The sequence below is a fragment of the Rhizopus delemar genome, genomic scaffold, assembly GCF_000149305.1.
Source record: "Rhizopus delemar RA 99-880 supercont3.17 genomic scaffold, whole genome shotgun sequence".
Taxonomy (NCBI): Eukaryota; Fungi; Mucoromycota; class Mucoromycetes; order Mucorales; family Rhizopodaceae; genus Rhizopus; species Rhizopus delemar.
The window spans coordinates 725951-739274 of NW_027137843.1; the positions used below are offsets into that span (position 1 = coordinate 725951).

The 13324-nt window shown below is 37.1% G+C and overlaps 7 protein-coding genes across 7 annotated transcripts; 1 reads left to right on the forward strand and 6 right to left on the reverse strand.

Moving 5' to 3' along the window:
* Positions 1-397: 397 nt before the first annotated feature.
* Positions 398-1258, reverse strand: RO3G_15859 (uncharacterized protein; the record flags this gene model as incomplete). Its single annotated transcript, XM_067670443.1, has 1 exon — positions 398-1258. One exon carries the CDS (start codon positions 1256-1258, stop codon positions 398-400), a length of 861 nt encoding a protein of 286 aa, XP_067526544.1.
* A 1140-nt stretch (positions 1259-2398) lies between these two features.
* RO3G_15860 (uncharacterized protein) lies at positions 2399-3292 on the reverse strand (the record flags this gene model as incomplete). Its single annotated transcript, XM_067670444.1, has 1 exon — positions 2399-3292. The coding sequence occupies one exon, from the start codon at positions 3290-3292 to the stop codon at positions 2399-2401; it is 894 nt and encodes a 297-aa protein (XP_067526545.1).
* A 570-nt stretch (positions 3293-3862) lies between these two features.
* RO3G_15861 (uncharacterized protein) lies at positions 3863-4072 on the reverse strand (the record flags this gene model as incomplete). The annotated part of the gene is made up of 1 exon (XM_067670445.1): positions 3863-4072. One exon carries the CDS (start codon positions 4070-4072, stop codon positions 3863-3865), a length of 210 nt encoding a protein of 69 aa, XP_067526546.1.
* Positions 4073-4417: 345 nt separating this feature from the next.
* On the reverse strand, positions 4418-5800 carry RO3G_15862 (uncharacterized protein; the record flags this gene model as incomplete). Its single annotated transcript, XM_067670446.1, has 1 exon — positions 4418-5800. One exon carries the CDS (start codon positions 5798-5800, stop codon positions 4418-4420), a length of 1383 nt encoding a protein of 460 aa, XP_067526547.1.
* A 612-nt stretch (positions 5801-6412) lies between these two features.
* On the forward strand, positions 6413-8016 carry RO3G_15863 (uncharacterized protein; the record flags this gene model as incomplete). Its single annotated transcript, XM_067670447.1, has 2 exons — positions 6413-7880; positions 8006-8016. 2 exons carry the CDS (start codon positions 6413-6415, stop codon positions 8014-8016), a joined length of 1479 nt encoding a protein of 492 aa, XP_067526548.1.
* A 633-nt stretch (positions 8017-8649) lies between these two features.
* On the reverse strand, positions 8650-9135 carry RO3G_15864 (uncharacterized protein; the record flags this gene model as incomplete). Its single annotated transcript, XM_067670448.1, has 1 exon — positions 8650-9135. One exon carries the CDS (start codon positions 9133-9135, stop codon positions 8650-8652), a length of 486 nt encoding a protein of 161 aa, XP_067526549.1.
* Positions 9136-10579: 1444 nt separating this feature from the next.
* RO3G_15865 (uncharacterized protein) lies at positions 10580-12878 on the reverse strand (the record flags this gene model as incomplete). The annotated part of the gene is made up of 3 exons (XM_067670449.1): positions 10580-11747; positions 11890-12667; positions 12731-12878. The coding sequence occupies 3 exons, from the start codon at positions 12876-12878 to the stop codon at positions 10580-10582; spliced, it is 2094 nt and encodes a 697-aa protein (XP_067526550.1).
* Between the last annotated feature and the right edge of the window lie 446 nt (positions 12879-13324).

Sequence of the window (13324 nt, forward strand, 5' to 3'; positions counted from 1 at the left end):
GCTTGTCGATGTTCTAATATATGCATCTGAAGTTGAACAATAGAAATAATAACCAGTCCATTAACTTTGATCCAATTACTTTTGGGGTTGACAATTGATTAGACTCTCTAGGATGACAAATACTGATCTTATTGTTCTAAATCTGGAAAAGTGCGGAATTGTTCAACCATAGTTTAATCTTTGTGCATTGTTATTTATTTTAATACAACTGATATCTTATAGAAAATAACTATGTTTACAACATTATCCTCCCCCAGACTTGACAATAGTCAGGTCGGCATTCATGCAGATACTAAATGTTATTTTCTTATTGGTTAATTTATGTATCTTGATGCTCAGCAAGTTTATGAAGTCAGCGGCCGCTCTGCTACATGAACTTTTTTTTTTTTTTTTTTTTTTAGTTTCCATTGTTTCTTATTCTTTTACTTTTTCTAGGGACTGTACTATCTTGTACCATGTCCTTTCTTTTATGGTTCTTGCTTTCTTCAGTCACATTAGGTCTAGCAGAAGTCTTTTTAGTGTAGTCTTTTTCATTAGCTATCATCTTTTGCTTTCGTGCTTGCTCTAATTCCTTCAACTCTTTTCTCTTAAGCCAATATTTATCAATGGGTACTGTGCTGGAGAAGGATGATGCTTTTTCCCACGTATTCTCTCTTTCACCATAACCAGCCCATTTTACAAGGTATTCTCTTTGTCGTGGACCGCCTCTGTGATCTCTAATATCCTCAACTTCATAGTATGTATCTTCTATAGCTGTTTCGTCAATAGAGACTATCTTGAGTTCTGATGGGACATATTCACGATGTAACAGTTCATTTTGCTCATCTTTTAAGACATATGAACCACCTTGAGTTTTTCGAACGACAATGTAAGGCCCTTCATAAAGAGGTGACAGCTTACTAGTCCGTCTTGGTAATCTAACCATAACTGCAGTATCCTTCGGAAGATCTATGATCATATTTTTGTCATTGAACCTCTTGCTTGCTTCCTCTATGATCTTCTGTGTTCTTTCACGAATGGCAGGAAACACAATCTGGTACATGCGATCAGTTCTCTCAATTAGCTCTTGTTCTGTAACAGGTCTATTAGGAATCTTATCAGCTATACTCTGATCACCGTAATCCTCAAAGCTATTAAGTCTTCGAGCAAACATCAAGGAAAATGGAGCACTCTTTGAACGGTGTCTTATTTTATAATTCGACGCTAGTTGGACAATTGGTAATACATCATCCCAATCATTGCTGTTAGAATTAACCATTTTTCTTATAATGTTTAATGTCGTCTTTACAGCGCTCTCGCTCACGCCATTACCTCGACTGTGAAAGGCTGTACTGTATCTGCGATCTATTCCTAGGTGCTTGGATAATGAGTGCATGAGGCTATTCTTAAACTCTCTGCCGTTATCACTTTGAATGATTTTAGGTATGCCATAGTCACCAAAGATTTTTATTAATTCTTTTGCTACAGTGTCACTTTGTTTATTTTTTAGTGGACGCAGTATGATGTACCTGGTACATACATCTATCATCACAAGGACATAGACATTTTCATTTGCCGTAACAGGTAAAGGTCCTAAAAGATCAATTCCAATATGGTCAAATGGTAGATATGCAAGAATATTCTTTAAAGGATGATAACCTTTCTTGCTTATATTGTGTCTCTGGCATTCAATACATGATTTGATTGTCTCAGTAGCATCTTTATAAATATTATTCCAATGAAGTCCTTGTGAATGTAACTGCTCCACAATACTCGTACTACCGAAGTGTCCGAAGGTATGAGCATCTTCAAGTAGACGTGCTCTCTTCTCAGGTGGAGGAGTCATATAGTCAGTTGTGGGATTATTAGCAAACTTTTTATTTTTTATTTTCACAGCTAGCACATTTAGTTTCTTGTCCTGACTATAGATCAAGTTGTGTCTCTTTGCTGTAGAGTTTGTCTGCCTTTTAACTTTTATTTTATTTTGATTTTTATTTTTAATTTCCTTTTTTTCTTTTTTATTTTCTTTTTGCGCAGCATCACCCCCTCCCAGCATGAACTCATTATTCAAGCAAGGTTCATAAAGTCTAGAGAGTAAGTCTGGTAATTGATTGAGAATTCCTTGTATGTGATTTACATCAAAGTTGAAATCTAGTAAAGTTTCTAACCAGCCTATCATCATAGGGTTTGCTTGTTCTTGGGTATGTAAATACATTAAAGCCTTATGGTCAGTACGTAATTCAAATTTATTTCCCCATAAAAACTCACGATATTTTTCTAGTGCAAACACTACCGCGTACAGTTCACGTTTAGTTGTATTCCACTTACGTTGAGAGGGTGACAAAGATTTGGATGCAAATGCAATGTGTAAAGTTCTATTCAGCTCATCTCTTTGGGTCAATACTGCACCAACACCATATTATGAGGCATCAGTAGCCACGTAGAATTTCTTTGATAAGTCTGGAGTGTGCAACAGTGTCTTTGACTTTAGAATCTCTTTTAAAGCAATGAATGCATCAGTGTGTTCTTGTGTCCAGTTGTTTTCTACATCAGGATCATTACGAAGTCTGTCGATAGGTGCAGCTACACGAGAGATTAAAGGTATAAAGTCTCTCATATATGATACAATACCCATTAATCGCATCACTTCTTTTTTATTGCGTGGTATAGGCCAACTATCGATGTTTGTTAGGCGGCGTGGATCTACTTTGATGATACCACCACTCTCAACTACAAATCCTAAAAGATAAATTGATCGTTGATACCAACTGCATTTCTTTACGTTGATTTTTAGGTTGACGGAAGTTAATCGTTCAATCACCTTTTTTACATTTGAAGCATGGTTTTCAGCTGTTCCTTTGATTACACAGTCATCAACATAGGTTTCAATGAAATCCATATCCGCGAAGAGTATTTTCATCACTTTACAGAATATTGCAGTAACTGTCTTTAGACCGCAACAACATCCTTGAAAGGTATATGTTTGATTTTTAAATTGGAAGGAGAGTTTGTGTTGATCTTTAGGGGCTACAAGGAAACTATTGTATGCATTTTTCAAGTCAATCTTAGTGAATACTTCACCACCAGCTAAGTTATCAAATATGCTTCTTATTTTTGGAACAGGATAAACGACATCAGGGATTAGTTTGTTGATACCACGAACATCTAAACATACTCTGTGGCTAGTTATCTCATTGTTCTCATCTTTCTTTGGTACCATTAATAAAGGACTGTTAAAGGATGTGTTAGCGCGGTTCTCTTTAATGATACCTGCTTTTAACCATTCATTTATTTGCTCTTCTAATTCAGGCATTTGTCGGTGAGCAATCGGATATTGTCTCTTAAAGGACTTTGCTCCCTTTTCCCATGGTAATCTACTACAGATTCTGGTACTGTGCAGAAAGATCCAGCACGAATACTTTTGATGTCATCAATTGCATTTGTTGTATCCACACAACTAATAAAGTGAACATTCATGGATAAACTTGGATACTACAGAATTATAGTCTAACCAGATCTCTATTAATAAACGTGAGAATTCTGCCAATAGCCCAAATCTGCCCCTGTTGTCCTACCCAGCGTTTTAAAAAGAGTATATTCGGAACCCTGATTACCACAACCGGCAGTTCGATCCTTATTCTATAATTATCGTTAGATCAATAGTTTAATTACTTCCATGGTCCCCTGATTCGTCAAGTAGACAGCGGCTATTGAATATCCACTATCCTTCCTTATATTCCATATCATTCTTTTAACCGATCAATTGAAATAGCGGTAAAGACCCAGACATTCAAAAAGTATAAATACCCTCAATATTTTTCATTAATAAAGTCATACATAATCTTTAGTTTCACAACTATCGTCTTTTTATAGTTTTTGTCTTCTATTTCATATTTGGCAAAACAGCATTCTGGATATAAGCCATGAATTGCTTTTGTTGATCTTCGGTACCATAGGGTGAGTTGTTAGGTTCAATCTCATTATTGGCATCAAAATTCATATTAAGAAATTGTGCGTCTTCCTTTAATCTATTTGAATAATCATCTTCATTACCTGGGTACTTGTATGCTACTCCAGTAAGACCGATATTCATCTTTCCCAGAACATCAGTTCCAAGCAAGACATCAAATTCTTGTGTCATTGTCTCATTAAAATTTACAACTTCAAAAGAATGTTTAAAAGAGATGTTATTCATGTATGTTAAAGTGAGAGGATCAGTTTGCCCAATTCGTTTACAATTATTATCTGAAGACAAAAAATTTAAAGAACCATTTACAGAATTCACTTTGTCAATATTCAATTTATTATTCAAACAAATTTTTGATATGCAAGTGATATCACTGCCAGTGTCAATCTTGCCAATTAATTTCTTGCCCTCTATTAATATAGGAGTCAAAAGTTTAAAAGGATTAGTATCTTCATCTTCAGTTATTTTATTTCATAATGCCTTACAGTCATATGAATTATTTTCAGCTTCTGTCATATCATGATCATTTTCAATTTCATCATTTACAGTACGAACAATGGCATAAATCGACTTGTCCGAATCTCTTGGTCTATTTGGATCGACATGAAGTTTTCTTTTATAATCTGCGTATTCTTGACATTGATGGCCATGAGACCAACTTCTACCACAATATCGACAGGGTTTACTTGTGCTTGCTTTTTGAGGAAAATTTTTATTGCCATAATACTTATTTTTTATGGTCGACGCAGCATCATTTTTCTTGTTTGCTTTGCTAAAGCAATCATCTTCATTGTTATTTGCATTAGCACCACCATGTTTTGAACAAAAGAAAGCACCAGACGAACCATGACCTTTGTTTCTTTTTTGACTACCGAAAGGACTAGTGCTTGTGTGGATTCTTTTGCTACCACCGGTGACATTGGCATAGGATGCTCCTGAATAGGTTCTCGGGTCATCTCCTAGCAAATTTCTTGCTATTTCAGCTGCTCTCTCCACAGTCCATGGTATATTCTTATTTTCTTTTAAAACAAAAGCTGTCTTACACTTCTCAAGAACAGGTTCAGAGAATGATGCCTTAAATCTAGCAGCTACCATTGGATCATTTTTATTTGCCCCAGCCTCAATACAAGTGCTTAAAAATCGGGTCATATACGAGGATACAGATTCATGTTTATTCATTGTCATGGTAAATAGTCGATGCATAGCATCTGTTCTAGCGTTGTCAGTCAAGAATTTGTTCGTAAAGACAATTCTAGCTGCATTCCATGTGTCACATCTCTTTAGGTCTTTTTCAATCCAATCATCATGGTCGAAAGCCAAAGAAACAGGGAGATACCGGCGCCAAACCTCTTGAATGTCCAAGGCAGCAGAATATATGACCTTTTCGAAGGACCGCAAAAAGTGTTCAACTGATTCATAGCATTTTTCACCAGGGAATGGTATATCAGGCCAAGAGGTAAGCTGGAATTTTGGAATATCATTTTGTGTCAGACGCAAACCAATTTCCTTCTTGACAGGATTAATCGCAGGAGAAACAAGTTTACCAGAGAGAGTAAGCAACTGTGCGCCATATTTTCTCATTTTTTGAAACGCCAAGTCTGCCTTTTCTTCTTCACCAGCCATGATATACTTTTGGTATAACCGAGCAGATTCTTCCTTTTTATACCTTATGAGTTTTGAAACTTCAGCATCAATGTCATCATGATCAGACGTAATTTCCTGCACATTTGCATTTTCGATAGGGGTTTCTTCAGAGCCATCTTCAGTAAGAGAAGGGTCTTGATCTACTTGTTCGATCTCCATGTCAGTAGCACCAAGCTCCATGGGTCTGTCTTCTTGTTTGGGGTTTTCCATAGCAGTTTACCAGGGTAAGAACCAGAAGGATGATTAATTTTAAAAAATGTTTTAATCGTAAGATTAAATAAAAAATTAAACAAAAAAACAATAGCAGCAATATAAAATTAAAATCCTTCTTTATTGCAGATTTCTTTATATTGCAAAAGAGCCCCGTTTAATGGATAAAAAGTTGGCATCTATTTATATTCTTTGTGAGCGTAGATATAAAAGATATAGACTCGGTAACGATGTCGTGCTGAAGAATCAATGATTAAGCTAAAGCTTGTCGATGTTCTAATATATGCATCTGAAGTTGAACAATAGAAATAATAACCAGTCCATTAACTTTGATCCAATTACTTTTGGGGTTGACAATTGATTAGACTCTCTAGGATGACAAATACTGATCTTATTGTTCTAAATTTGGAAAAGTGTGGAATTGTTCAATCATAGTTTAATCTTTGTGTATCGTTATTTATTTTAATACAACTGATATCTTATAGAAAATAACTATGTTTACAACATCCTGATCTCAATGAGCCATTCTATGTTGCAACAGATGCCAGTAATTATTCCATTGGTGCTGTTCTCTACCAGATCATTGATAAGCAAATCCGTCATCTTGGTTTCATGGCTCGTGCTTTGTCTACATCTGAAAAAAATTACTCAACTACTAAACGAGAACTACTTGCCATTGTTTTTGCTCTCAAGAAGTTTCATCCATTTTTATGGGGTAATCCTTTCACTCTTTACACGGATCACAAAGCCCTTACTTACATCCACACTCAACCTGTCGCCAATTCTATGATGATACAATGGTTAGACACAATACTGGATTATGACTTCAAAATCATACACAGACCTGGTATTCAAAATGTATTACCAGATATGTTATCGCGTCTTTTCGAATCCGAAAGAACGCTGGTGGGGGATAAAAACCAACATAAAACCTGGATCACACCTCACATAGCTAATTCCAAAAACACAAATATGACTAATCGCATGATGATGCCTGATGATCTTGTAACCCCAGCACCAGAAGAAAGGCAAGAATTATTACTCAAAATCCATCTTGAAGGACACAGAGGCTCACAAGCAATGGTTACCACTCTACACAGTGAGGGAATCCATTGGACAAACTTAAAGCAAGATGCATTAGATTGTATCAACAGCTGCCCTGATTGTCAAAAGTTTAATGTTGCCAAACATGGATATCATCCATTATCGTCAATCTATGCTGATGCACCCTGGGATCATATCTGTATCGATACTGCCGGACCTATGACTACATCAATTCAAGGAAACAATTACATTCTAGTTGTAGTAGACGTATTCACAAGATTTTGCGTACTCAAAGCAATGCCTGATAAATCTTCACATACTATCGCACTCGCATTAAGAAACATACTATCACTTTTCGGTCGTCCAAAGATTATCCAAAGCGACAATGGAACTGAATATGTCAATGATATCATCCGTAAATACACTGAAATTTCTGGTATCGATCATCGTCTTATAACAGCATATCACCCTCGAAGCAATGGTATTGCAGAACGTTGGGTTGGAAAGACAAAGAATATAATATATAAAAGACTTCAAGGCAAGAACGATGACTGGGACTTATACCTTGACAGTACCCAAGAAGCTCTAAATAACACGCCAACTGCCTTACACGACGCAAGACCATTTTCACTGATGTTTGCTAGACGTCCAAATCAATTCAAGGACTATAGTGACGCGTCAATTCCTACAAACTATAATGAAACAAGAAAACAGTTTAATGGACACATTACGAAATTTAATAACACTGTTTTACCAGCTATTCGCGAGAAAATCAAAACTTCTCAAACTGCTGCCGAAAACAAGTTTAACAAATCTCATCGAATTATCAAGGAAATACCATCTGGTAGTCAAGTCATGATCAAGAATATAAACCGAACTGCAAAAACAGATCCACTCTACATTGGAAATTATACAATTGTCAGAAAGAACCAAGGAGGAAGCTATATCCTAGTTGATGGTACTGGCGCACTTTTACCTCGAAATATTCCACCTTCGCATATCAAAGTAATATCAGAAGAACAATCTGAGGTATACAGTAGGTGGAAAAATGGTCCGGATGTTTTTATAATATTCACAAATATTACTGTATCTTTACCAAATCTCAATCAAATTAAACGAAACAAGCATTATTTTGAAGAGAAAACATGACTTTATTTGTAGTAAAAATTTGATACGTCACACAAAATTTCAAAGAGAGCCACAGGAGATCCAACATTTGAGCAACATCCGGACCATTTTTCCGGGTGCCTCATAATATCTGTTAATAGTCCGTATATCCCCCTTTTGCTTGAATCACAGCTTTGATTCTAGCTGGCATACTGTCTATATACTTTCTACAATCATCTTTTGTAAAGGTCGCCCATTGTTCTTCAATTCGATCCCATAGTTCATGAACGCCTTTAGCTCTGGTTTCATACGTACTTAATTTTAGCTTCAGGTGATGCCAAATGTGTTCAATCGGGTTTAGATCTGGGCTCTGAGCAGGCCAACTGTAAATAGACTTGCTGTCGAAGTTGTTTTCTTCAAACCAAGCTTTTGCAACCTTTGACGTATGTTTCGGATTATTATCCTGCTGGAAGTAAATGCTTTTAGGATCATAATTGTAGTAATTTAGGGTGTCCATTAGCGTTGTATCCAATATATGTACATAATCCTCTTCATTGTTCCATCATAAATACGACAAGCATACCCAGGACCATCGTATGTAATACATCCCCACACCATAACGCTGCCTCCACCTCCTTTTACAGTCAAGTCAAGATGGTGGAATCGAAGCTTGTCATCTGGTCTCTTCCAGTAGTACTTCACACCGTCTGATTCCCCATACTTTTTACCTTAGTCTCGTCTGAGAATATCATACGACGCCAATCGTCTTTTGTCCAACCCTTGTGGGCGTTGGCCCATGCAAGTCGCTTTTTCATATGAATAGCCTTTAAAAACGGCTTGTGCTTCTTGATACGGGCCTGGAATCCCATCGATTTTAAAAGTTTTAAGCAAGCAGAGTAGCCAATTACGCATCCAATATCACATAAATATCGTTGTACATCCTTCCCGGTCTTTAATTTACCTGTTATGACTGACCGTCTGATGTAGGACTTGGTAGTAGCTGTAATTTCGGACTTACGGCCTGAGTTAAGGGGCCTCATGTTTGGAAACCATCTTCGCTTATAGTCACTGATGGTGCTTTTTTTGACGCCAGGCACTCGTTCTATGATTGATGAGTAAGGATGACCAGATTTGAGTAAGGACTTGATGTTATTTTGTACATCCAAAGGCAAAGAGCGAACCATGTTTATATAAAACAGCAATAATAACGAAAGAAGAAGAAAGTATGCTAAATCAGCAAAAAAATATAGATATTTATAGTTTTTTTTGATTATTAATATGAATGTAATGTATTATTAATCATCTAAAGCAAAAGTGACGGCTTCTGAGTCAGCAGCATTGAACAATCTGGGAAATTAAAATTCTATGGGGCACCCTGAAAAATGGTCCGGATGTTGCTCAAATGTTGGATCTCCTGTGGCTCTCTTTGAAATTTTGTGTGACGTATCAAATTTTTACTACAAATAAAGTCATGTTTTCTCTTCAAAATAATGCTTGTTTCGTTTAATTTGATTGAGATTTGGTAAAGATACAGTAATATTTGTGAATATTATAAAAACATCCGGACCATTTTTCCACCTACTGCATGATGTCGAAGCCGTAATTGACCACAAAGGCACTCCTGGTAACTGGTTATACTTGGTACGTTGGAAAGGCTATGATGCGAAAGATGATACTTGGGAACCTGAAAAACACTTTCACGACAACAGACCGATACTAAAATACTGGAATCGTCGAAATGGACAACATAATGTTGAACCTAATTCAAGTGAAAAAAGACCAAGAAAAACTCACGACAATTCAAGCCGTAAAAGAGCAAGAAATTAACCGTGACTGCAATTCATCTTATTACGTATTATCTCAACGCCTTACGCTACCTTTCAATAATTCAAAAACTTCCAATAATCCAATCTACAATGTCAATTTACATTCTATCCACAGTTCATTCACAAGTAGAATCGTCAACATAAAAAACCTTTCACATGTTGCTACCTATACATTCTTATAACATGCACTTACGAATTACATTATTGCCATAACATATTGCTTTGCTCAATATTACAAAACAGAGAACTTCACTTACACTCGTCTTCACAATTGAACATTCATGAATCTAAATCCAGAAGTAGTTATGACCTGGAAGGGGGCAATGTCGTATCCCAACATACTTTAAACATGATTCATATTCAATTTATAAGAAATCAGAGTAATGAATGCTTTACAAAGATTTATTACAGTCTTTTCTCTATTATTCGGTCATAACTAATTCCACTCCTTTAACTCAATGCAAGCTTTTAATATAACTTCTGATGCAATGCAACATAAATGAAAGATCAGATCTACTTAAGAAATAATTATAAAACAGTCCACTTGCATAACCAGGAACAGATCCTCACATTAAAACTTATTGACACTAGATCTACAGTTATAATTAATTAAAGTATCTTGAAAAGGATTTAATTAAACCTCCATGAAAATAGTATAAATACCAGACATTATAATATTAAATAAAGATATAACTTTTTTCAGTCTCGTTGAATTTTATAGTCTTTTTTATTCTTACGAGAAAACACAAATACAACTAGGACAATTCGAGACATAGCGGTTGACAAATCTTCGCATGTTTGGTCAATAGTAGTTACGACTAAGGAGTTCACAGGTCTTTGCTTGTCCAAAATGACCTGCTAACGATGTATCGTGATGTAGTGCAAGTAATTCGAGTTTTAGTTCATTGTTATCTGGCACGTAGATCAAATTGTCAAAAAGAAGGAGATTTGATTCAGGATCAATTGTATAGCGCTTTATTCTTTTACGTAACTTGCATGGTATGGTGCTTGGTGATTTGACCAGATCAATAAGTTTTAACAATTTTGTATCTGATCTAGAGAGTTCTATAATTTTGTCGCAAAGATCGTTGCTTGGGGTAACTTCAAAAGTAGCATTGAGAGCTAATTGCTCAGGGCGAAACATTTGCTGGATCGGTTGCTTTGCGCTATCCCCCCCTTCAAAAGCCATGTCGGAACGACGAGTGAGGGCATCGGCTTTGGGGTTCTTGGTGCCAGGACGATAAGTAATAACAAAGTCAAATGAATTCATAAAGATGGACCAGCGAGCCTGTCGGCGGTTCAATGACTTTGTAGAAGCGAAGTATTCAAGATTCTTGTGGTCAGTATAGACAATGATTTGATGAGAAGCACCTTGTAAGTAGTGACGCCAAGTTTCGAAACAGTTGACAATTGCTAGGAGCTCCTTATCATAGATGTCGTAGTTGGCTTCACTGATAGTCAGTTTGCGACTGTAGAAAGCAACTGGATGAAGGAGGTTGTCAGTACCATATTGACTAAGGATACCCGCAACAGCAGAATCAGAAGCATCTGTTTCGACAATTATCTGGGAGTTAGGGTCGAAGTGGCGAAGAATAGGTGCGGAGGTGAAGGCCTGTTTCAACCCTTGGAAAGCAGCGTCAGCATCGGATGACCAAGTGAAGATGCAGTTTTTCTTGGTGAGGGCGGTGATAGGCAAGGTGAGCTTTGAATAATCCTTGATGAACCGTCGGTAAAAATTAGCAAATCCCAGAAAAACTTGAACATCGTGGACTGATTTTGGGGTAGGCCAGGCTGTGATCGTGGAGACCTTAGATTGATCCATGGATATACCTGTAGGACTAATGGTAAACCCAAGAAAATCTACTCGATCAACATCAAACTCGCATTTTTCAGCTTTAGCGTACAGTTTAGCTTCTCGTAGCTTTTCCAAGACAAGGCTGACGTGGTGTTGGTGTTCTGCAGTTTCTTCACTAAAGATTAGGATGTCGTCCAAGTACACGACAACAAAGCGATCCAAGAACTCCCGAAGTGTTTCGTTGATGAGACTTTTGAAAGGAAGCAGGAGCGTTAGTCAAACCGAAAGGCATCACGGTGTATTCAAATAGACCATACTTTGTCCTAAATGCGGTTTTCCATTCGTCACCTTTGGCAATGCGTATACGATGGTAAGCGTTACGGATGTCGAGCTTAGTGTAAACTTTAGCGGAAGATAGGCGATCCATGAGTTCGTTTATCAGTGGGAGAGGATACCTGTTTTTTACTGTGATTTTATTGAGACCTCGGTAATCGACACAAAGACGTAGAGAGCCATCTTTTTTCTTGACAAACAATATAGGCGCAGCTGCAGGACTGGAAGAGCGACGTATAAAACCATTTGCAAGGTTTTCTTTAAGATATTCGGACAAGGCCTTAAGTTCATCTTGTGACAAAGGATAAATAGGTCCAAAAGGAGGATGACTACCGTCAGAAAGTGGGATTTGGTGGTCAGCTGGCCCATGGTCGGGTAAGGAACTTGCATTTGCTTCACTAAAGACGTCGAGGTACTCACTGTATTTGGTAGGAACGTTTACAGTTAAACATGGAGCAAGGTCAGTAGCGGCACATGTGTTGATGACAAGCTGGGGATCAGAAGTTGACTTGTTGAGCGTATAAGCTATTTCTCCATCAGCGACAAGTTTACTGAAGGATGCAGCACTGACAACTTTGATATCGTAAGAAGATGTTGCTTTGATACTGTCGGCTTTTATACACTTATAATCGACATTCTCCGATGAGGCGTTGACAACAGGAGAGTAGGTGAGACAGTTTGTAGAACAGAATTGAGAAGAGAATACAATTTTGCGTGTATCCCAATGAATTATTGGATTGTGGATTGTTAACCAGGAAATACCTAAGATGACAGGATAATGTCCCAAGGATACCGAGTCAAGAACAATATGTTCTGAATGATTACCGGTGGTAAGACTTAGTCGACTCTCGTGGGTGACAACACCAGATGATATTGAGCTACCATCAACGTTTTGAACTATAGCGGGAATCTCACGTGGATAGAGAGGTATATTGTGATGTTTAACAAAATTTGAATCAATGAAGTTAGACATTGCTCCTGAATCGATCATGGCAGTTGTAAGAATGCTTTTATTGCCATAGGTTAACTTGATTGGAATAGTGAAATGTTGATATGACGATGAAGATTCATTGGAAGCGAAAAGAGTGGACTTATGAGTAAGTAACGAAGAAGGACAGAGAGGTTTGACATTAGAGAATTGTAATGTTTTTATTGAAGAACCCAAGATACACTCTCTTACGAAGCTTGGGTGGGACCTTTTCCCAGTTTCTTCGGACAATGAGGAGCAGAATGTCCTTCATCTCCACAATACATGCAAAGATTAAGATCACGGCGACGTTGTTTTTCCTTCGATGACAATGGCTTAAATGGACAATTGGCACTTCAGGCCACGATGGATAAATCATAAGTTTTACAGTTCAATCGGCGCTATAACTATATTCCAAATATGGAAGTATATACTTTTGGCCATTGCGCATC